The 25,175-nt window shown below is 42.1% G+C and overlaps 1 protein-coding gene across 1 annotated transcript in view; it reads left to right on the top strand.

Moving 5' to 3' along the window:
- Positions 1 to 24,725, top strand: part of RPS6KA5 (ribosomal protein S6 kinase A5) — a 177,556-nt gene extending 152,831 nt beyond the window's left edge. The window contains 9 exon segments of the mRNA XM_003987915.6: positions 54 to 215; positions 2,128 to 2,253; positions 3,116 to 3,249; positions 3,936 to 4,029; positions 7,574 to 7,744; positions 11,292 to 11,483; positions 19,256 to 19,415; positions 21,221 to 21,384; positions 22,886 to 24,725. Of these exon segments, the coding sequence (XP_003987964.2) occupies positions 54 to 215; positions 2,128 to 2,253; positions 3,116 to 3,249; positions 3,936 to 4,029; positions 7,574 to 7,744; positions 11,292 to 11,483; positions 19,256 to 19,415; positions 21,221 to 21,384; positions 22,886 to 23,125 (1,443 nt within the window). The 3' untranslated portion in view covers positions 23,126 to 24,725.
- Positions 24,726 to 25,175: the final 450 nt, after the last annotated feature.

The raw sequence follows: 25,175 nt of genomic DNA, 5'->3' as shown, positions 1-25,175 counted from the left end.
TATTTCCACTCTGCTGGTCTCTACTTTGTACCCATTTTCTTTTTCTGTTTCAGAAAATAAATTGGGACGATCTAGCTGCCAAAAAAGTGCCCGCCCCATTTAAGCCGGTCATCCGAGATGAATTAGATGTGAGTAACTTTGCAGAAGAGTTCACAGAGATGGATCCCACGTACTCCCCTGCTGCGCTGCCCCAGAGCTCCGAGAGGCTGTTTCAGGTAATCTCCAAGAGAGGGCGCTCCTGTGCGGCGGCCGGATGTGCTGTGAAAGAAAAGATTAATTTTCCCATATAAGTGTTCTTGGCGTCTTAAAAGCAAGATTCTCTAATCTCTTCAAAATGATTAAATATGGAGATGTTGCAAATTATTAACTGAAGCTTATGGTCTGTGACATAGTAGATATTACTTACGTGTTTGTTCTTTTTTTTTTAATTTTTTTAATTTTTTTAAATTTACATCCAAATTAGTTAGCATCTAGTGCAACACTGATTTCAGGAGTAGATTCCTTAGTGCCCCTTACCCATTTAGCCCATCCCCCTCCCACAACTCCTCCCATAACCCTCAGTTTGTTCTCCATATTTATGAGTTGCTTCTGTTTTGTCCCCCTCCCTGTTTTGATATTATTTTTGTTTCCCTTCCCTTATGTTCATCTGTTTTGTCTCTTAAAGTCCTCATATGAGTGAAGTCCTATGATTTTTGTCTTTCTCTGACTAATTTCACTTAGCATAATACCCTCCAGTTCCATCCACGTAGTTGCAAATGGCAAGATTTCATTCTTTTTGATTGCCGAGTAATACTCCATTGTATCTATATCTATATATCTATATCTATATCTATATCTATGTCTTTATCCACCACATCTTCTTTATCCATTCATCCATCAATGGACATTTGGGCTCTTGCCATACTTCGGCTATTGTCGATAGTGCTGCTATAGATATTGGGGTGCATGTTCCCCTTTGAAATAGCACAGCTGTATCCTTTGGATAAATACCTAGTGGTGCAATTGCTGGGTCGTAGGGTAGTTCTATTTTAGTTTTTTGAGGAACCTCCATCCTGTTTTTCAGAGTGGCTGCACCAGCTTGCATTTCCAAGTTCTTTATGTAAAGAAGTGTTGATTTTTTTACTTGAAATTTTATTTCTCTTCAGTTTCTTTTATAGAAAAATACAAGACTACTTCATTTTACCTCTAGCATATAAAATTGTCTTCAGTTCATAAAAAGTGTTATCTGATTCTTTATCTTCAGTGAGAAATCTTAACTGTTTTCCAACTCCTAAAAAAGAATTAGGGAAGATTTTATACTGAGGAAAAGGTCTTTCTCAGACTTATACTATTAAATGGTATCAGAAAGCTATTAAAACCATTAAAGACTATTAAATGCTATCAGAGATTCACTTCTGGACCCCCATAAGTATGCCATTAGTACGGCTTAATCTGGTCACCTGGGCTGTGTCTCTGGACCTTAATAACACTAATGTCTAGCACGTGGCTGAGCACATAGTAGATGTTTCAAAAATGTTCTTTGAACTAGTGAGTGTTCTAGCTTGAGCAGATTTATCATCTGTCATTATACCACTTTTGGTTCATTCTGGCACGTCGTTCTGCCATTTGATTTTTATTTCCTTTCCAAAACTCCATTTGAAATTTTTAGTCTAAGGAAGTCTAATCAGAGTCAAATAATTGCTAAATTAGAAACTTGCTGTAGTGAAACTTGCTATTTTTTGAGCTTGAAAAATGATAACTCTTGGGCCACTTTGTTTAATAGCTTAACTGTACCTTTTTTGAGAAGCTAGTTGCGTTCCTAAGTGAACTTTCATCAGCAATGCGAAAGAACTCCATCTCTGAGTCAGATATTGGGGGTGGAATTGGACAGAAGGTTTTTCTGCCTTTAATTCTGAATTGGTTTAATTCTACCAGAAGATGGCATTATCTCCTTCGGAAAAGTTTGTCTCCATTGATTTGAAATCTCCATTGATTTGCATTTTAGATTGCAAATAAAATAAAATTAGATTCATCTCCACACATATTTGAATGTTTTTCACAGAGAGTGAAAAACATGATTACAATCTGGACTGTGCTAAACTGGAAAATTGCAAACCCTTGTTCCTTACTCTTCCTTTTCTTTCTTAGGGCTATTCCTTTGTCGCTCCTTCCATTCTGTTCAAGCGGAACGCGGCCGTCATAGATCCTCTTCAGTTCCACACAGGAGTTGATCGCCCTGGAGTGACGAGTGTCGCCAGGAGCGCAATGATGAAGGTATACATGTGCTTAATTAAATGATACAGTTATGATTTAAATACCAATGCTAATTAACATTGTCAAGGCCAGTGAATTTAATAGGCTTACCATTTGAGTAAGGTGCAATTTTAAGAAATGAATAAATGGAAATAGCAATGTTTGCCCTAGAGAATTAGTCACATCCATTTCAATGAACTCCTTTTTACAGTGATAGCAAATTATATATCTTAAAAAATTATACAGATGAAAGTAGAAATGATCTAAAGCAAGCTGAATCTTGGAAGCATATAAATATATTCCATGCATATCTATTAACATTAATAATGTTCTTTAGGGGTGCCTGGGTGGCTCAGTCGCTGGAACATCCGACTCCACTCAGGTCATGATCTCGTGGTTCTTGCGCTCGAGCCCTGTGTTGGGCTCGCTTCTGTCAGCACAGAGCCCACTTCAGATCCTCTGTCCCCCTCCCTGTCTGCACCTCCCCTGCTCATGCCCTCTCTCTCTCTCTCTCTCTCTGTCTCTTACACACAAAAATAAATATTAAAAGAAATAATAATGTTCTTTTACTCTGTTATTTATCCCTCTGTGTTCCTAGTATTTTCTTTTTTTTTTTTTTAAGTTTCTTTTTATTTATTTTGAGAGAGAGAGCACACAGTCGGGGAGGGGCAGGGAGAGAGAGAGAGAGAGAGAGACAGAGAGAGAGAGAATCCTAAGCAGGCTCCATGCTGTCCGTGCAGAGCCCAGTGCAGGGCTCAAACTCCCAGACCGTGAAACCATGACCTGAGCCGATATCTAGAGTCAGATGCCCAACCAACTGAGCCACCCAGGCGCCTCAGTTCCTAGTATTCTCTTAAGGTAAATGATATTGGTTTCTTATCAGGACTCCCCATTCTATCAACACTATGACCTAGACCTGAAGGACAAGCCGCTGGGAGAGGGAAGTTTCTCAATATGTCGAAAGTGCATACACAAAAAAAGTAACCAAGCGTTCGCAGTCAAAATAATCAGCAAAAGGTAGGGACCATTTCTGGCATCCTTTGGCATTCTTTGGTATGGACTCATCCTGGTCAAGGAATTCTGTAAATTAGGATTTTTATTTTGAAATCAGTGGTTTCTTTTTAACCCTGGGTGTAGCCATTCAGCTCATTAGCTGATCCATTATCCTCTGACTCTAATAGATGTTTGCTGGTAAAGTAATCCATTTGGGACGTAAATCATGGCGTGACAGGCTTTCGAGTCTACCGTGAGAACATTTTCCGTGGCAGTGATAATCAGACTTGCCCCATTCATTTCGACAGCTGTTGCCACTCCTAATAGTTGTGTATCTGAATTTTTTTTTTTCTGAAATTACTTAGCAATTTGCTGGCAGCTTTTGGGAGCCAGCTAGTTGTTTTGGGAACTCATTATTACTTCCATGATTGTGTATTCTTACTACCAAAATGTCAGGCAAGTGAGGCACCCATTTCTTCATGATGGGCTCTTTTCTGACTCAGAAGTAATCATTTTCTCAGGAATAATGCATTACTTGTTCTGGTGGGTGGTATGATTCATTACTGTCATGGAAACCTCATTGTGATACTTGAACACTTACATTCTGAACACGCTGTAAATAAACACAAAACTAGGGCTGGGATAATATGGACATGAAAACTTGGTGAAGAAGGTACGTACGTGGAGGCTAATCACTTTCATCCCTGCAGGATGGAGGCCAATACTCAGAAAGAAATAACAGCCCTGAAACTCTGTGAAGGACACCCCAATATTGTGAAGCTGCATGAAGTTTTCCACGACCAGGTATCTCACACTATTTTTCTGTCCCTACTGACTCACACAGAGTTCTTTTTTCCAGTTGAGTTGCAACTGCCGGGGTCAGAGTCAGAGATAATGGGATACGACCCGGCCACCAGAGAGGGCAGAGAAACTTCTTACCCACCCCCAAAACCAGTGCACGCTTTCACTTCTGCTCTTCTCAGTCATGGGCATATGTGACATGGACGAAGGGCAGAGGGCAGGGTGGGTCACAGCTGCTGGGCCTCCCACCGGCTCAGCTGTGGCCCGCCGCAGCTTAATCCCTGGACTTCTCAGTAGTCAGTTAACGATCAGCCTTCGACTTTCTTTTCACTTCTAGAATAGGATTTAGAGTTTAAGCCTAGTTAATGCAAGATCCAGAACAAAGATGAAGCAGAAGGGCAAGGGTACCCCCTTTCCTCTCCAGATGGCACGTTCACTCAGACCACAGGACAGGTCCTGCTTTGCAACAGGACCCCGCACAGAAGCATGTACCTCTGGATGTGGGAGGAATGTGTCAAGTCCGTGTCTCCTCAGCCCCTCCACCGCCAACCTCCATGACAATAGTTGCTCCATTGTTGACACATTTCCCCCTGAGACTGGGGGGGAAGTCACAGTCCTACTTGAGACAGCATGCTAAGCACAAAAGCCGATACCAGTCCTGGATGCAGCTGACCCTAGCTTTACCAAAGAAGAAGCAGACTCAGAAGGGTCATGAGCCCTGTCCATGGTCACACAGCAGGGCCATAAGCATCTAGTCGGGAAAATCTGGGCCACCTCCACTGTGCTGCTGTAACAGCATGTCCTGGGTAGGCCGAGGCCCAGTTCTCCACCACACTGAGAGTTCCCAGAGCACTGGAATGATACAGCTTAGCCACAGTGACTGCCGCCCTTTAGTATTGCATACCTTACATGGTCCAGGTACCGGCCCAGACTCCACATGCGCGATTCAGTCCTTATATAAGGTAACTCCACCAGGTGGGAAAACTGAAGCTCTGAGAAGTTAAGTAACAGGATCTCACAGCTTGTAAGTGGTAACGCCGGGCTCTGAACCCAAGCAGTCTGACTGCAGAACAAGCTTTTAATTACTCTGCTCTGCTGCCTTAGGGGAGGCAGCAACATGGCCCGGTTCTCCCAGCAGGTGAGCGAGCACCCAAAAATAACATCGTCATCTCCTTTCTCTTTGGCTCTCGTAGTCAGAAAAGGCAGGTCTTTGAGAGGAGGACTTGGAGGAGCTGCTCTCCGTACTCCTACTGCGGCCACCTCATGGGGCCACCTGACTGCAGTGGAGGTAGTGAGTCCCCCATCCACTGGAGGTGCCTAAAAGGAGCCCGGACAGTCTCCTCCTGAAGATGATTCACATAACAAGTCAAGGGACTGGTGGATGACCTTCGACAACCCCCTCTGGTGTTTGCACTTGGGCCCAGCTCCATCCCAGCTCTTATGTTCTGGCGGATGTCAGATCTCAGGAACTGCATCCCTCCCTTGTTACTTATGCCACAGGTTAAATTTATTGTTTGCTATTTTTATATTAAAGAGTTACTGAATGTGAGTTGTCTCACGATGTGACCTTGTATCTACTAGTACAAATATATAATCATTCTGCTGCCCAGTTGTTGATACCTGGGGTGATTTCTTTCCATGTGGGTGACACAGTTGCCTAGATCATCCCCAAGTACACACAGTCTTCTCTTCGACGGAGGGGTGAAATTGATTAGGGTGGGTCTTCAGCCTCTGGGTGTACAGCATATAGTTCACTTTGTGTGCGATGATTTGTATTCGTTTCCTATAGCTGCTGTAACAAATTACCACATACCTACACACTACCAATTTATAATCTCGCAGTCTGGAGATCAGAAGGTCAAAATCAGTCTCACTGGTATAACGTCTGGGTGTTGGCAGGGCTGGTTCCTTCTGGAGGCTCCAAGGGACAATCCATTTGCTGGCCTTTTTTAGCTTCTGGAAACTGTCCACCTTCCTTGGCTCGTGACCCTTCTGTATATCTCTCCAATCTCTTGTTTCCATAGTCCCATCCCATACTGTTGGCTCTGATGGATAATTTAGACAGTCCTCCCAGCTCAAGATCCTTAATCACGTCCACAAAATCCCTTTGCCATATCAGGTAACATCCACAGGTTCTGGGGATTAGGACACGGACATCTCTGGAAGGCCGTTAGTCAACTGTCTCATAAACATTTTCTCACTGTTATCTACATTTTATTGGCAAGGGTCCTAAAGTTATAGAGGTTAAGTAGCATCCCCAAGGTCATAAGTAAGTAGCAGAAGCAGCATTCAGATCCAGGGTTGATTCTAAAACCTATCTTTAAAAAAATGTTTTAATGTTTATTCATTTATTTTGAGAGAGAGAGATAGAGAGCAGGGGAGGGGCAGAGAAAGAGGGAGACAGAATCCCAAGCAGGCTCCACACCATCAGTGCGGAGCCAAATGCGGGGCTGAAACCCACGAACCATGAGCTCATGACCTAAGCCCAAATCGAGAGTTGGACACTTAACCGACTGAGCCACCCAGGCACCCCTAAAGCCCATCTTTTAAACCATTCCATTGTTTGTTAGTCACTGGCAGATGTTTGTAACAGACCTTCAGTGTTGACCTGGTTTGTCATATGTAGAAACTCAAATTAGCTTGATCTCTGGTAGGCTGGAAGCAATTCTCTTATTAAAAATGTTCTCCTTTTAAAATTTGCCCAGTTTGTACAGGATAATTATGAAGCTTTTTCTTTCGGGGAGGATTTTGCTAATTCGAAAAGAAACATATTTGTCAAGTGATGTTGGTTCTGTAATGCATAGCACCTGAATCTGGTGATTGGCTATCTTTCTTTAAACAACATGTTTGTGTTCATTTGAGAGCTGATACAGTTCTTTTACTTTTCAGTTGCTCCTGAGTTATTTTCTTTATGGACATGTGTGCAAAGCATAGTAAATAAATAACTTTTTAAACTCTTTAAGATAATGCCATTGGTATCCAAAGCAATTATTTAAAAAAAAAAAAAAGGCAGTGAGTTATGGGTATTTGCCGTGGGTATTAACAAGGAACCTTGAAACTAATCTGTTGAAGTCTGACAGGAGGTTCAAAGTGACATCATGAAACACCTTTTTGAAAAGATAAATTTGCTATTCATTGGGTGTGTCAGGCCTCCCGTGGGCAGTTGCCCATTCTCTGTCATTAATCTTCTATATTATTTAAAGCAGACGATTTCACATTATTATCAGCGCCAGGTCACACTTTAAAAAGAAAGCTATGTAAACTTGATCAAGAGGGTTGGAATGGCATTCAAATGAAAGAATTAGTCAAGGAAAGGATATATAAAGATTTCACTGCAGTACTTGAAATTTTCCATTACCAAAATAGAATTCTAAAAAAGCCACATTACCCTTCAATTCTTTCCTCTAAAATATTACGGACTGCTGTTGATTATTTTACCAAGGGATTCTCTAAATGTATTGGTCATAGTTAATAGTCAAGGAATGTTTCATACATAAATACACTTCTCTTTATGAAAGCCCTCCACATTAATCTTTTTCTTCTCTAGCTTCACACATTTCTGGTGATGGAACTTCTGAACGGGGGAGAGCTGTTTGAACGTATTAAGAAAAAGAAGCACTTCAGTGAGACCGAAGCCAGCTACATCATGCGGAAACTCGTTTCAGCTGTAAGCCACATGCATGATGTCGGCGTGGTGCACAGAGACCTGAAACCCGAGGTATAAAGTGACGTGCTCTCTCGTGTAACTCAGCCTCGCCTCATTACTGAATATCCCCCCGAGTATGTGTGGGCTTTTCTTGTTTTGTTTTTAGGGCTTCCTGCTAAATAGATACTGGCAGATATCCTGTTTCTGGGATTTTTTTTTCTTTTCTATTTTAGTCTAAAATAAATTTGTCTTTTTTTTTTTTTTTTTTTTTTGCCAGCAGATCATCTTGAGGTTATATTTGTAAGTGTGAGAGCCTTTTATGGAAGAAATACTTTATGCAACAGTTGTGGGCTAAAAATAGCTATGGAAATTTTTGTAGCAGAAAATAATATCCCTCCTATATGTGTACCATTTTAGAGGTTTATTTTTTTAATGATGTATTTTGAAAGCTTGTTTCTCATTTTTTGTAATCAAATTGATTAGCTCATGAATAGGAATGTATAGAATTCTGTTCTAAGTACTTAAACATAAAGAATTGTCTTGATTTAATTAGCCATACCATCCTTATATGTCTTTGCTCATGTACTGTCTTTATAGAATTGTGTAGCCATGCAAAAGTAGCAGCTTTTTATATATTTCTTCTGTCAAAAGGTTAGTAAAGAAGGTTCTAACTCTAGAATGTCCCTTTGTAGTCTCAAAAATATGAAAACCCCCCTTTTAGGAAATCATCAAAATAATAATGAAAATTGAAAAACAAAACCCAGTGATTTATAAAAGGACAACAGTGACTCATCCTTTACCATATGCAAAATTATACATATTTCCTCTTTAAAATAGATTCATTTGTAATTACCACGTGTTGATAAAGCATTTTCAAATATTCTTAAAATAATAATTTATTTGGAGTCTGTTTTTTGTGTTAGACCACAAAAGACTATGTCTCCAAAAGCACCATTTTTTTTTGTTTTTGTTTTTGTTTTTGTTTTGCCTTTTTAAGTATCTTGGATCATTGGTAGGAAGAGGGTATTTTAAAAATGGAATTCTGTGCATCCAAGTGTAATCAACTGATTCTAAAGCACATAAACTTCTGTCCCTGGACTTCCTATTACTGTTATCCATATTACTAGTAATTAATCAAAAGTGAACTGTGTTTCATGAACTTGCAACTGTGGTAGCTCTCCCTCCGCTTCCTTCCTCCGAGTTCTCACTCTCCTACAGAACGCCCACTGACAGTATGGTGCTCTGTACATTGGAGATTAGCAATCTATTTTTAAATGCAAAAGCACACCACTTAAATGTTTTCTTGATAGACAAGGAACAAGCATGTAATTTTTTTAATTGAAGAGATCTGTTCCATGACTGTATAGAATTCATTTTCACATGTTTTATTCTTTGATAACCGGCCATCTGTCATCCCATGAGTCTCAAATGATGCAACTGTCCTTTCCAACAGAATTTAAATTTGCCTTCCCATCTTACCGATACAAAGATACTTGTAGCTTCGTTCTTCTTGTTACCAACCTTTTCTTTCAAGTAGCCGTTTGAAATGAAGACATGTCAGATGAGTTAGGACATTCTACTACATTTATAGTCCTAAATCAACATAGATTCTGGAGAAATGAAAATGTGCCTTCGTACTAACATCTTCGTAATAAAATGACTTTCACTTTGACTTTTAAAGGGCAGAGTATGTTACTCCTAGGCCCAAAGTGTAATCCCTTTCCCACTGATGTCGTATTTTAAGACCTGATGGTGTCTCTTTTGGTCAATATTAATGTGGCATTTGCTTTCGGCATGGGCAAACTCCTAAATTCTAGGTGAGAAGCAGATAAACTTAGAAGCTAGCTGACATTCTTAGTGGACTGCTTTGTGCTTTTCAAACCGGTCCCCATCCTTAGAGATGAGAGACCAGTGACATCAGATGAGTTTCAGGGTGGAGCTTGGGAGGAGGCTGAAAGGCGGCTGCTTCCTGCCACTCCTGCCCATGTGCACCCAGCCCCATCAGGAGAGCCGAGAGGGGGAGCGCCCCCTCTCCTTCATTTCAAGAACTGCGGTTAAGGAAGTCCTCGCAGAGAATAAACGGAAACCACCTCCCAAGACTTGGCAGGCTCCGTGCAGACGGGGGCCAGGTGTGCCCCACGGTCCTCTGTACAGATCACAGTGCTTGTGCCACAGAGGAACTCACAAGTCATTCGCTGAAAGACTTGCCCGGAGCTATGGCGTGTGAACCCCAGCTGGGCTTCAGTTTTTATCCACATTTTATCCACATTTTAATTCCATCACACGTTCAGGATCAAGCATCCTAGGATAGAAAATTTAAGAAAATTTTTAATCATTTTGCTTTTCTTTCCCCCCACTTTATCCATTTTTAACTTTTGGGTGGAAGGTGTAGAAGATGTCTTTTTCTTTGTATGAATGAAGCCTTCTGTGATGTCTTTTATTTTAGCGGGAATAATATTAATGAAAAAAAAAATGATGTTCCAGATCTGAGGAATAATTTAATGAACATAAAGACATAACAGGTTTCGTCAGCATGTCTGAAGACAGTATAATCAGATTCGCTTACCGTGGCTACTAGCTTGATAGACTAATAAAAGTGATGATCATGCCTCAGTACAGTTAGCATTTATTAAACATGTGATAAACACGAAAACAATACAGTAAAAGCTTAGTGACTGAGAAGGCTTGGCAGATGAGGGATTCAAGAGAACAATGTTGTGTGCATAATTGAGGAATAATATCCATAAGCATCCAAAAAATGTTTAAGTCTTAGCTGTTTTGGAGAAAATATTCTGAAATGTAATGTATGTCTTTACCATGTCTTCTTTAATTTGTTTTTATTTCTTAAAGGTTTTTTTTTTTTTTTTAATTTATTTAAGCAATCTCTACATGCAGTGTGGGGCTTGGACTCACGACCCCAAGGTCAAGAGTCACACACTCTTCCAACTGAGCCATCCAGTTGGAAGCCAGCCTACCGTGTCTTCTTTAATAAGCTATACTGGATACAGCTATTTTATTTATGACTTTATTCAGTGGGCAGATATTTACCAAAGCACCTACTATATGAGTGCAGCAGGTTTGGGGAATAGAGTCATAAATAAGGTGGACACATAGTCCCCGCCCTTAGAGAATTATGGACTCATGAGGAAGAAGACAGTGGACTAATAATGCCGAGATGCTAAGTGCCAGAAAGGAAAAGCAAATATGCTAGGAGAAAATAGAAAAAGTCCTAACTTCAGTGTGGTGGCACATTTGGGGGGGTGAGGGCGGTATCTCTAAGCAAGCAGTAGGGGCACGTGGGCCTGGTCGGTACCGAGGTTGGTGGAGGGGGTAGAGGACAAACGCCATCCGAAAAATGTAGACAAAGGCTCTGACACAGGAAGAGGCATGGTGCAATCGAAAAATATTTCATAAGACACTGTAAAATTGAAATAATATAAACAAGCATAAGCCAGAGAAGAACAGTACACTGTCGTCCAGCTCCCCGACCCTCTCCATCAGACCTCTCTCCGTGTCCGAATCCCGTATCAGCATAGAGATAGACAACGTTATGTACATGGTGTCACCAAGTCCCAGGACATTGTCACGGGAGACTAATTTACGTGTTTGTATCTTGCAGAATTTATTGTTCACTGACGAAAACGACAATTTGGAAATTAAAGTAATCGATTTTGGGTTTGCGCGCTTAAAGCCGCCTGATAACCAGCCTCTCAAGACACCCTGCTTCACCCTGCACTATGCCGCCCCGGAGCTCTTGAACCATAATGGCTACGACGAGTCCTGTGACCTCTGGAGCCTGGGCGTCATTTTGGTGAGTTCATTTCATTAGAGCCGTTAAACCTAGTCAGTTCCTGGATGGCCTCTTACCTATCTCTTCCTACTGTTTTTCTTAAAGTTGCGGGGGATATTGACAAATTGGTTTCTTTTCGGCACAACCAAGTAAAGGTCTGACCAAAGGCTATTTCCCTTTTTTAAAATTTACATCGGAGACAATGTAGGAATTTTTATTTTGGTTTATTTTGAAATATTTAAGGTATTGCGTTTTATATGCATAAGAATTTATATAGTATTTTTTTTAAAGACGCAATAGTATATTTTCAAAAGATGCATATCAGATATAATATGAAAATAGCAAAGTGATTTATTAATAGAAAAACGTTAAAAAATATATTCCCCATGGGGGAGGGGAAGGAAAAAAAAAAGAGGTTAGAGTGGGAGAGAGCCAAAGCATAAGAGACTCTTAAAAACTGAGAATAAACTGAGGGTTGATGGGGGTGGGAGGGAGGGAGGGGAAGGTGGGTGATGGGTATTGAGGAGGGCACCTTTTGGGATGAGCACTGGGTGTTGTATGGAAACCAATTTGACAATAAATTTCATATATTGAAAAAAAAATAAAAATTAAAAAAATTAAAAAACTTAAAAAAAATAAAAAATAAATGAAATAAGTAAAAAATAAAAAATATATTCCGTGAGGGGGCACCTGAATGGCTCATTTGGTTAAGCATCCTAGTTTCGGCTCAGGTCATGATCTCACGGTTTGTGAGTTTGAGCCCCATATCTGGCTCTGCCCTGGTGGCACAGAGCCTGCTTAGGGTTCTCTCTCTCCCTCTCTGCCCTTCCCCTACTCTCTCACATGCACACCTGCATGCCCCCTCTCTCAAAATAAATAAATAAATACATATATACATATATATATATATATGTGTGTGTGTATATATACACACACACATACATATATATAAGCTTATATATATATATATGTACACATATACACACATATACATATTCTGAGATTTTCAGACTAAAAATGTAATGAAAGACAATGATTTAGGGTAAGTTAACAAATTAATGGATAAAGCGGGAAATATTTATGGTAACTTACAGTAATCGTGGTAAACACGCTTTTCACAAAATGACCTGGGCTGCTGTGATCAGAAACAGAACATTAAGCTAGAAAAATAATCTTGGCATGTTTCTTCTCAAAATAGCTTTACTTTTTCTGCATGTAACTCGTAATGCATAATCTTAGGGAGAAATTTCGGACAATACAGAAAGAGTAGAGGAACAGGCAGACTCACTCATGACATTGTGTGGAGGTGATGTGCGTGAGCTCCCCCTCTTCTAGCCCACTGCCTGCCGCCACCATATTACGTGTGCTTTCTGGCTTTCTGCTTCTTCTGTTTACGTGTACAGCTGTTTGGGTTTTTTAGCAAATGAGCTTATATTATACGTGTAGTTTGAGCCTCCAAACTTCATTTAACCTTTTCTTTATAATGAGCAGTTAGCATTTTCCAGTTTTTCACTAATTACAAACTACACAAATGACTATTTTTTAATAGATGTGGCTGCATTTGTCTCATTTCCCTGGAATAAACTCCTACGAGAAGGGCACGCATATCTTTATTTTGACATCTATGCCTCAAATTCCTTCTAGAAGGTTTACCAGATCATGTTCCATCAACTGTATGTGAATACATCGGATACTATCAATTTCAATCTGAAATTATTTTCTACTGTTGTAATTTGCATACATTTCTTTGATGAATATTCAGTTTTGAGCATCTTTTCATGTATTTGGACACTTGTATTTTCTTTTTTATGAATTGCTGTTTATGAGCTTTGCCCATTTTAAAGCTCTGTGAAGGACTTTAATCCTTTGTCTGCCATTGATAGTGGAGATGTTTTTATTCTGATTTTGTCATTTGAAAACTTTGTTTATAGTATCATGGGATTTTCACTTGTGTTTCAGGGTTTAAATGGAGAATTTTTTTATTTCTCTGTAGTAAGACATCAGTCTTTTCCTTTATGACGTGTTTTTTAAAAATTTTTTTAATGTTTATTTATTTTTGAGAGAGACAGAGACAGAGCATGAGCAGGGGAGGGGCAGGGAGAGAGGGAGACACAGAATCTGAAGCAGGCTCCAGGCTCTGAGCTGTCAGCACAGAGCCCAATGCTGGGCTTGAACTCACAGACCTCAAGATCATGACCTGGCCCGAAGTAGGATGCTTAACTGACTGAGCCACCCAGGCTCAGTGACATGTGATTTTGATGTCAGATTGTCACACACCCCTACCCCAACCCAAGATTATAAAAATATTCTCCCAAATTTCCCTCCAGAATTATATTTTATTTTTATACTTAAATCTGCACTCCATCTGGGATTTATTTTGGTGTCGATTCTCCCACAGTGGCTAACCAGTTGTCCCTGCAGAATGGTTCCTCTTTTATTTTTAAGCTTTATATGGTTTTTATTTCAGCAATTTTAACTCATCATTTATAATTTTCAAATGAAAATATTTATGAATAAGGTTTTTTCAATAAAAATAAACAACGAACTGCTATAGATTTGAGAGTTTTGTTTAAGGACTTAAACTGATTACATTTTCATTAACATTCTCCGAAAAAATTAGTCTAAATAAAGGGGAGCTTTCCAATTTTAGTAATAATATAAAAGTACCCCTTGTAAAAGAGCCTTTACTTTAAATACAGGTCAGTTTTGATCATCATGCTTTTTAAAGTTTTACAAAAAAGTCTTAGAGATGTGGACAAGTGTTTTAGAGCTTCCGAATGCCACATCTATGGAAATAGCTGTGTGTCACAGCACGGATGGAAGCCATGCTTCTCTCTAGATCTGCTTGTCAAGTTTCTAAGACAAGCAAGGGGCAAAGCACAGCTTACATGATGCCACAGGAGTACGGTCACAGTATCCAAACTATGGGCCGTTCTACAGGACAAACAACCCAGTTTCTCCCAGAAAAAAGAAAAGAGCCTGAGACCCTACAGATTAAAAGACACTTAGGAAACAATCTTTACACTTACTTCAATTCTGATTCAAGCAAATTCTAATTTTAATGCTATTTATTAGGTTCAAACTCTAAGTCATCCAGATATAATTATAATAGATACATACGACGTATATAACACAGATGGATAAATTTGGATATTGATTGGGTACTGAATGATATAAAGGAATTACTGCTAATTTTTTTTAGATGTGATAATGGTGGTGGTGTGGTTTTTAAAAGATCTTTGCCGTTTAGAGATACACAATGAAATACGTATGCAGAATGTTAGTATACACCTTAAACTGTGAAAAAAAAAAAAAAAACAACCCAGAGTGCTTTGTGAACTTTTCTACATGAATAAATGCATATCTTCAGAGGATCTAGATACAAAACCTCAGTTATTCCATAACAAGCACAAAGTTTATTTGGAGTCTCCTGATTTGCCTTAGAAATCTGTGGCCCTTGGGGTGCCTGGCTGGCTCAGTCAGAAGAGCATGTGACTCTTAATCTCGGGGTTGTGGGTTTGAGCCCCACTGGGTGTAGAGATTACGTAAAAATAACATCTTTAAAAAAATAACAAAATAAAATCTTAAAAAAAAAAGAAAGGAAATCTGTGGCCTTTTTGTATGTTGTATCTAATAAACATGAATGTAGCTATTATAGTTTGAAAATAATTTATATTACCCCCATTGAGTAAAACAAATACTCCAGGAAGCTGCATCATGTAGTATCACATGGCATGATTACAACCCCCGTCTACCTCATAGATATGCAATCCCTGTCAGAAACCTACAGGACTTTGGGGCGCCTGGGTGGCTCTGTCAGTTAAGCATCTGACGTCGACTCAGGTCATGATCTCGTGGTTTGTGGGCTCGAGCCCCACGTCGGGCTCTGTGCTGACAGCTCAGAGCCTGGAGCCTGGATTCTGTGTCTCCCTCTCTCTCTGCCCCTCCCCTGTTCACACACACACACACACACACACACACAGTCTCTCTCAAAAATAAATATTAAAAAAAATTTTTAAACAAACGTACAGGACTTTAATTAAAATAGAGCTTACACGGTGTCTTAGCTTGGTGCTGCCATAACAAAATACCACTGATTAGGTGGCTTAAGCAACAGAAATATATTTTCTCACAGACTGGATGCTGGGAATTCCAATACCAAGATGCCAGCAGTGCTGGGGTCTGGTGAGGATTTTGTCCTTGAGTCGTAAACAGCCACCTGCTCTCTGTATCCTCACATGGCCTCTCCTCAGTGTGTATGCTTAGAGAGAGAGCATGAGCAAGCTCTGTGGTGTTTCTTTTTATAAGGACACTAATCCTGTTGGATCAGGACCCCGCCCATATGACCTCATTTAATTTTAATTACCTCCATAAAGGCCCTGTCTCTAAACACAGGCGCGTTGGGGGTTGGGTCTTCAACGTATTAATTCTGGAGGCAGACAAACATTCAGTCCATAACACACAGTATTTACATGGGCTAGGATCGTATGCTACCCCACGGGTACATTTAACATACCTGTGGGGTGACAGCTAATTCCATTTAAAACATAATCCTCCACTCACAGAATCAGATATGGGGGATCCAGCACCAATGGATCAGCCAGTGGTTCAACACAGTCCTCAGGGACAGAGCCCCAACCCCACGGGGTATTGTCCTGAGCAGCTGCCTTCACTGAGTTTTTCACGCTCTAGCAGGCCACCTATCGAGCAGTCTCAATTTCCTTTCTTCCTCCATAGAGGAAGGAAGTCCTAGAGAACCCCTCCTCAATGAGGCCATTGGCTTGAACTGAGGAAGAAGTGCTGGTGCAACAGAGATAGGTGGCACGCACCTGTGAACGTAACTTGCTCATGCCTTCTGGACTTCCTAGGATTGATTCTAAGTGTGCTGTGTCCATAGTACATTGGATCGCTGCTCGGGCTTTGTGAATCAGTGCTGATCATAGTATAAGATGCACTGCTTTTGGTATCCCTTCTATAGGCATTCATACTCTACTAGGAACCAGTAGCGTCCAGGAGATGCTTTTCAGAGAGTAGTTCTCTGCCATGGAAGGCATGACCCCACACAGAATCCTTCAGGTCTGCTCTACAACTCCTCTGTTGCAGTTGCCAGAGACTCCACACAGCGTTCTTCCCTTTCGCAGATACCTCTAACACAATCGAGTCAACCAAATCCTATGGCCTAGGTAGCAGGACGGCTTGTGTTTCAGCTAGGACCTGCCGCAGAGCCCTCTTGCCTCTGGGCCCTACTTGGAACTGGTAGCCTTCCAGGTCACTTGATAATGGATTGGAGCAGGATTCTCAAGTGCAATGTACGCTGTCGCCAAAATCCAAGGAAGCCCACTGAGTCCTGCACCTCTTTCTTAGTGGGACAAGGTACAGCAATTTATCTTTCAGGGGAAATGTCTCTATGCCCCTAACCATTGGAGCTCTAAAGTCTTTACCAATGCGATAGTCCCCTGAACGTTTATGGAGTTCATCTCCGTCCCTCTGACATTCGTGTGCTTATAAGGCATTTGGGATACCTGCTAGTTCCTGCTCACCAGGTCTCACTTAATGAAGACATCAGTATTGAGAGCCAGCATGGGATTCTTGAGAATGTCGAGATGATCAAGGTCCTAACAGACTATATTATAACAGAGCAGGAAAGGTCACACAGCTCTTGGGCAAGACAGTGAATGCTATCCTTGGTATGTGAAGACCTACTGCTTTGATCCTTCCTATTGATAGAGATCAAGAACAATCTGTTGACCAGATCAATAGGTGCTTATCGATGCCAGCACCATATTGACTTGTACCACATTCAGCATGGCAGCTGATCCCTGCAGTTCCTTTGGTGTGTACACTGTTCCCTGCTCTCAATTCTTCCCGCTCAGGAATGTAATTGTGTCTTGACTTCTGCTTTAGACTCTGCTCTCTGGGGAACCCATGCTGAAGTGTTGGAGCCTCCAGTGATCTAGAAAGCAGACCTTTAGGAAGGGGCTGTAAAGTCGCCTGACTCACTGTTCTGATTCCCCACCTTCCATTGAGAAAATGGGGTCCCTGCTGCCTTCCAGCCAGAGAAAGAGGAGGAAGAACGGAGTGAAGCCTGGTATATTAGTGAGCAGGCTCCCGCTGTTACCACGTGCAATGGGTTGTGTGATCCTGTTACATTTGTTGTGTAGATGAAGAAAAAGTCTAAGAGAGGTTAACTAACATACCCAAGCTAGTAAACTAAAAAGCTAGAAAACAGAAGCTAGTAAGTAAAAAAGCAGTTGTTGGAAACCAGGTCTGTCTGACGCTAAAGCTCATTTTCCCCTCCTACCGCCTATCTTCTCTCGGGAGTAACTATGACAGATGGCGGAGGCCCTCGTTACACATCCTGGAAAGTTACACCGAAGGGTGGGTGGGCCTCTGCCAGCTCAGGAAAGAAAATGGCCTTCTGAGGGGACCGAGTAGCTTGTGCGCAGTCCAGGAGGCCTAGGAACTGTTGGTGCAGAATAGGGGGTGGGAATACGGCTACTGCAGAGGCTGAGCCCAGGAGGGAAGACGAGGCCGGAGCTTGAAAGGTGCCCGGTGAATGTCGGGAAGCCAGTGTAGGAGTCTGAAGACGGAAACTTCGGGAAAAGATGTCGGCTGTGTGAATGTTGCCGGTGTGCAGGAAGGATGAAGGAAAGAAGATTTAGGGAGGTTTCTGGTTTTCTTAGATTGTTCTGGCATTGTTCTTCAGGTGTCCTAGCATTTCCCTCCTTAGAACAAGGATCTTCCGGGGCACCTGGGTGGCTCAGTAAGTTAAGCATCTGACTTTGGCTCAGGTCATGATCTCACAGCATGAGTTTGAGCCCCTCGTTGAGTTCTGTGCTGACAGCTCAGAGCCTGGAGCCTGCTTCAGATTCTGTGTTTCCCCTCTGTCTCTGCCCCTCCCCCGTTGACACTCTGTCTCTCTCTCTCTCTCTCTCTCTCTCTCTCTCTCAAAAATAAATAAAAACATTAAAGTTGAAGAAAGAAAGAAGAGAGAAAGAAAGAAAGAAAGAAAGAAAGAAAGAAAGAAAGAAAAAGAAAGGAAAGAAAGAAAGAAAGAAAGAAAAGAAAGAAAGAAAGAAAGAAAGAAAAAGAAAGGAAAGAAAGAAAGAAAGAAAGAAAGAAAGAGAAAGAAAGAAAAGAAAGAAAGAAAGAAAGAAAGAAAGAAAGAAAGAAAGAAAGAAAGAAAGAAAGAAGAAAGAAAGAAAGAAAGTCCTAGGGAAAGGATGTGTGGAATTGAATAGAAAAAAATAGCTATTGGGGTACCTGGGTGATTCAGTGGGTGAAGGGTCATGAAGTCATGATCTCACAGTCATGAGATCGAGCCCTGCTTTGGGCTCAGCACTGAGCATGGAGCCTGCTTGGGGTCTCTCTCTGCCTCTCTTTCTGCCCTCCTCCGCTTATTCTCTCTCTCTCTCTCTCTTTCTCTCTTTCTCTCAAAATAAATGCATAAACTAAAAACAGTTGCATTAAAAAATAGCTGTTGAGGCATTCTGCTCCCTCTCAATTCTCTGTTAACACGAATACTATTTTTTCAGAAGCAGCCGGATTATCCTTGTTTTGTTTTTCTTGCTCTTTAAATCTTGGTATCATAATAAGCCGGCTCACTTTATTTACAAGGCTTTGAAATGTGTTTGTTGCTTCAGTGATAGAAGTCTACATAATCTTCTAAACCCAGTAAGGCTAGTTATTGTATTTGGTAAACTATGCTGATGAAGTTAGTAGTGAGATTACTGGAGTGGCTTTGACAATGACTTTGGCAGACATTCTGTTCTGTTCCCTTTTTTTCTTGATAGTATACAATGTTGTCAGGGCAAGTCCCATTCCAATCTCACGACAAAAGTTTGACATGTACCAGTGCAGTGGAGATCATGAAGAAAATTAAAAAGGGAGACTTCTCCTTTGAAGGAGAAGCCTGGAAGAATGTATCCCAAGAAGCTAAAGATTTGATCCAAGGTAAGAATCTGATGCAATTTTACATTTTGTATGATGTGTAGTGATTAAATTGGAATCATACTCATTGTGCATATATTTATTTGTTAATTACTCATGGAGCTTACATGTGTTCTAAAAGGTTTCCAGGTTAGTCTACTGAACCTTTTTTTTTTTTTTTAATTTTTTAAAATATTTATTTTTGAGAGAGAGACAGAGCGTGAGCCAGGGAGGGGCAGCGAAAGAGGGAGACACCAGAATCCGAAGCAGGCTCCAGGTTCTGAGCTGTCACTACAGAGCCGGACTCGGGGCCAGAACTCACGAACCACGAGATCATGACCTGGGCGTAAGTCCAGCACTTAACTGACTGAGCCAGCCAGGCACCCCGGCCTTATTTTTTTTCTTATCAGAACTCTGTCCCTTAGTAGTCTTACCCACATGCACAGGGTCCGCAGTGTCTCAATCGAACACCTCCAAAATGAACTGACACTATTTTACTATCCTTTCCCCCCAAATATGCCTCTTCCCATCCCCCTCTTGCACTGCCAAGCAGCCAAATTACCAAGACAGAAACCTGGACGTCACCGTACGTCCCGCACCTTCCTTACCTTCCGCAGCCACTCAGTGCTGCAGGTTCGGTGTCTCTCCTCACCACCTCCTGCGGTTCGCGTGGCCGCCCTCGGGTCTTGCCATCCTTCCTCTCCTGAGATCCCACACCATCCTTTCAGCCTGTCTCACTTCCTCTGACTTTACCTGTCCGTTATCGACCAGCAGAGCGACCTTCCTCGTATCCAGACGTGCTCATGCCTCTCTTCTGTTAAAAATCCTTTGGAGAGTCCCTGTTAGCTTCAGGTCAGACTCCTATATGGGAGCATTTGAGATTCAAAGTCCTTGGTGACCTGGCCCTGCCTGCCTATGCTTCCTGTTACCCTTACTCTGCCTTTGAATTCTTCGAATGTGCCGGCCCTCAGACTCCTGTGTGACTTTACTCTGGCGCTTTGTAATTCCTGGGGCATCCCTCTTCGTTGAGCCCACCTGTACCCATCCCCCCAGGACTCATCTTCTGGAAGCCTTCCGGGGTGCCCCCACTCTCTGGTCAGAGCCCTTCCCTTGGGCGGCTAACACACCGTGCCTGGGGATTTTGCTGTTGCGCTCGTCGCCTGATGCTGTCCTGGTTGGTTTTGTCTGTACATCAACTCAGAGCTCCTCTTTGTGTCTCCATCTCCATATCTCCCCTGCCTGACGGCACTTACTGACTTGTACAAGATGTTTGTACACAAGGGGCGCCTGGGCGGCTCAGCCAGTGAAGCGTCCGTCCGACTCTTGATTTGGGCTCAGGTCACGATCTCACAGTTCACGCCGTGGAGCCCCACGTCAGGCTCTGAGCTGACAGTGCAGAACCTGCTTGGGATTCTCTCTCTTCCTCTCTTTTTGCCCCTCCCCCCTTCATGAGCGCACACGTGCACGCTCCCTCTCTCTCAAAATAAATAAATAAACGTTAAAAAAAGGACTGCTTGTACACAGATGAAGTACATCTAGGTGCTGTTTGTTCCCTTGGAGCTTCCCATTCGCCAGTGGGCCTCTTTATGTTGGGTGCTAATTTTCTCCTGATCAAGAAGCCAGTTAGCCTACAGCAGACATAGGCTATTGTAGGCCTTATCATCAATTAGCACCCAGCATTTAGTAGGAGATTTAAATGTATATGAAAATGTAATTACCTTAGTAGGAGTTTGAAGCCTTATAGAAACCATTGTGTCATGTGAACCTCATTGAGATTTATGTCTGAAGCAACAAATCATAAAATAAAAATATCTCAATTATTCCCATAGGACTTCTCACAGTCGATCCAAATAAAAGGCTTAAAATGTCAGGCTTGAGACACAATGAATGGCTTCAAGATGGCAGTCAGCTGTCCTCAAATCCTCTGATGACTCCAGACATTCTAGGATCTTCAGGGGCTGCTGTGCAAACCTGTGTGAAAGCCACCTTCCACGTAAGGCCCTGGGCTCTGCACACATAGGGCGGGTTTGAATCATGACCTCAGAGACACATCCTTAGTGGTGCATTGAAAATAATGCGGTTTTTTTTTTTTTTTTTAAGTTTAGGTATGTTTTTATAAATCCCTTCGTGACATAAACACATGGATTAACACAAAGTGTGTGGGGCATCAGAGTCACTGCTGACCCACAAGCACTCATATGACATTTAGAATGAGCTTGTGAGATGGGGCAGTCGTGTGACATTTGAGTAGTGGAAAGTTTTCGGGAGATCATGAAAACAATAGGCTTCATATTGGAATTTTTCTCTCTCAAATAAGCTGAATCATTTTCTTTGAAAGCCATAAATAAATATTAGGAGCGAAGGCACATGTGAAAGTCTGTTCACTTAACAACCATTGGCACATCACATATCCTCGAGGCTGCGGGGGACGTGTCGTCAGAGTACACGCGTTTGTACCAAGCAGCTGCTAATGCTTTAAGATAATCGCTTAAGGAATAGGTGAGTTCCGGAGAAGTACAATTACCTCTGAAGGGATCATCTTGAGAGAGGAAAAAGGGCAGTTTCTTCTTCAGCGGCAGACGTGGATCAAAAATTAATGAACGAGGATACCATTGAGGTGCGCAAGGAGTGACTGTGAAGGTTGTAGCAGATGGTCGCCCATCTTCCTGGTGGTATTTGAGGCAAAGTGATCAGTAGTAGCCCCAGTGACACCCAAGCTGGAGACCAAGAAAAGTAGGGACAGGCTGCTGGGAGGAGTAACCAGGCCGAGGCATGTGGCGCCGAGCCTTTCTGTGTAGATGAAGTGTCCAAGATCCACCCGGGTTACCCCGACTTGGAAGTGGAGAGCAGGGGCCCGTCATGGATCAGGTCTGCTCTGTATTGGGGTTTTGTGGTCAGAGTTTATTTTATTTTATTTTATTTTATTCTATTTTATTTTATTCTTATAAGTTTATTTATTTATGTATTTTGAGAGAGAGAGAGAGACAGACATGGGAGGGGGGGAGAGAGAGAGAGAGAATGAGAGAGAATCCCAAGCAGGCTCATCACTGTCAGTACAGAGCCCCATGCGGGGCTCGGACCCACCAACCATGAGATCATGACCTAAGCCGATGCTTAACCACCTGAGCCACCCAGGCGCCCCTGTGGTTGGATTTAAATCTCAGACGCAGGACCCAGTAAAAGTAATGGGGGCTGGAGGGGGGGTGGTTAGTGTTTTTTACTGAGAGGTAGCGCTGACCTCGTCAAAAGATTGAGGAAGAATCAGGACTCCTGAGCAGCCTGGCTGGTTTGATCTACGCGGAGCCCTGGGGACTCTTCCCCTGAGCTTGTGCGTCCTGCCAGGAGGTTGGCAAGTACCGGTTTTAAGGACTTTGTTCCCAAAACAACTTGGAGCCGTGGTTGCCAACCGAAAGTTGTCTTCTTCTAGAAGTCAGACGTGCCGGAAAGCGTCAGCCCCTTTGCCTTCACAGAGGCTCCCTCTCTTTCTCCCCTAGGCCTTTAACAAATACAAGAGAGAGGGGTTTTGCCTGCAGAATGTCGATAAGGCCCCTCTGGCCAAGAGAAGGAAAATGAAGAAAACCAGCACCAGCACAGAGACGCGCAGCAGCTCGAGCGAAAGCTCCCACTCGTCCTCCTCCCAGTCCCACGGGAAGACCACCCCGACGAAGACACTGCAGCCCGGCCACCCCGCTGACGGCAGCAACCCGGACACCCTCTCCCACTTCTCGGACTGAGCGCGGGCGGGCGGAGGGCAGGACTGTCGCCGCCGCCGACCCATCGCACCCGCGTGCCCTCAGCCTGTGCCTGGGGTGACGTCGTGCGCTTTTAAAAACGTGCCCCGTTGGTCTTCGCGGAACCTGCCTCTTAGGGAGTTGTTTTCGGGCAAACCCAACTGGTTGCCCGTGTCCAAAAAGCACTGCACGGAGAATGTTACTGTGAACAGAGCACACGTTTTACTGTTGAGTGACCTGGCGTGACGCCAACAGGACTGTTCCTGAAAGAGCAGGGGTGTCTGTAAACCTACTTAGGGGCGGGTCAGGTTCGAGCTGCTTACAAAACGAGTCTCGGGTGTTCCAGACGTCCGCCCGCAGGAGTCACACGTACGGTGATGATGATGCCTTTTGCTTTGCCTCGGGGACCGCGTGGCCTTTTAAGAGATGGGCCCCCGCGGAGCAGTGCAGAGATTGTGTAGTGAATTTGATGCGTGGCGTTCGCTCATTTCCTGAGAGAGGGTTTTAACTTATTGTCTTTGTTTTATGGTTGCCTACGATGGTAACCTGTTGTTACGAGTCCTTTTCTAAAAAGTAAAAGAAAAAAAAAAAAGATACAGGAACGTAAGGTCCCATACTCTGTACTGGGGACCCGTCTGACATGCATGCTAAGCTACGTACGGTTTTAATTTCGCACTGCTCTTCCCTGGCAGGTTGTTTTAATGGTTATTGCCGAATATTGAGGTACACGTCTCTGTTTTAAGTAATACTGCACTTTGTAAAAGACTATGGATAAAGCAAACTATTTTATAAAGTGCACCGTTTAAAGCACATGTGCTGCATTTTTGCCCGTTTTTCCATCATCCGCTTTAAATTTGTCCTCACGTCCCCCTTCTACCTTGTCTGCGACAAGCGGAATGGGCATAATCACGATCCACTTAGGCACCGATGCGAAGAAAATCTAAAGGAAAATTCTATGAAACACTGTGCTTCACATCTGTGTACTGCGTTGTGCTGCAGCGAGGCATGCCCTCCCGGAGTCGGATATTATGTACATACTATTTTAGAATCATGACTCTGACTTGTCTTGAAATTTTTCTGTTAAATTTTAAATGCAGAGAGCATATTTTATAAACTTCCGCAGAGCCCTTTTGTTGCTCCAAAGTTCTGAATTCCTACAGAAAGCAAGTACTATGTGATGGAGACCTTTCACCAAAAGATTGCTTCCTTTTCAAATACAATGAATTCATTCCCTATGCAAAAAGAAAAAAAAAAAAGATAGGATTTGTACGTTGTATTTTCTTTTAAAGCCATCACAGGAAATGTCAGGACTGAGAAAAGTGATCTTGGCTGTGTTTACAAGAATCATGCTTAAAAAGATAATGCCCAACATGTTTATTTTATAATTTTTGTTAGTGATAATCTCTTGAGCATTGGTTTGGAATTTGGGCATGATATTTATTTATTCCTTTCTTGAGATAATAGCAGCATTAATTTCAAACAGTTACGAATACTAAAAATATTGCACTCTATGTAATAGTAGTATATTTATTACTAAATCAATGTACATATTAATAGCACAGGCAAAAAATGGCAAATATTAAAATATTTTCAAAATACCGTATCACTCTGTCCACATTTTTGTCCGTGAAGGTTATTGGAAATGACTTTTTAGACTTTTTAGCGGCCCAAATGGCTATATAATTCTCACGAGTCAATGAAACTTTTGTGCTCCTAGCTTTCAGTCATTCCTGGTGATGATGGGAAACCTTACATGAATTATTACCACTATATAGCTAATTCACAAAATGTGATTTCCTCAGGCACAGAATTATAATAACCAAGAAAATGTCCGTTTGTATCTATAGTTATGTTAAATAGATTTGGGAATGTCTGAGTTAGCTCTTCAGGTCATTTTTTTTTAACTGTGCGTCCTAGTAGAAAATACTACTTGCAGAGTATAAACTAAACGGACTTTGTTGCTAATGGAAAACGATCCAGAAAAATGGTCAGTGTAATGATTGAAGATGCCATTGACTCCTGGATGTTGAAATTGAGGGGCTTCATTTTCGTT

This window comes from Felis catus, chromosome B3 (genome assembly GCF_018350175.1).
Source record: "Felis catus isolate Fca126 chromosome B3, F.catus_Fca126_mat1.0, whole genome shotgun sequence".
Classification (NCBI taxonomy): domain Eukaryota; kingdom Metazoa; phylum Chordata; class Mammalia; order Carnivora; family Felidae; genus Felis; species Felis catus.
This window is presented reverse-complemented; position numbering and strand designations above follow the sequence as displayed.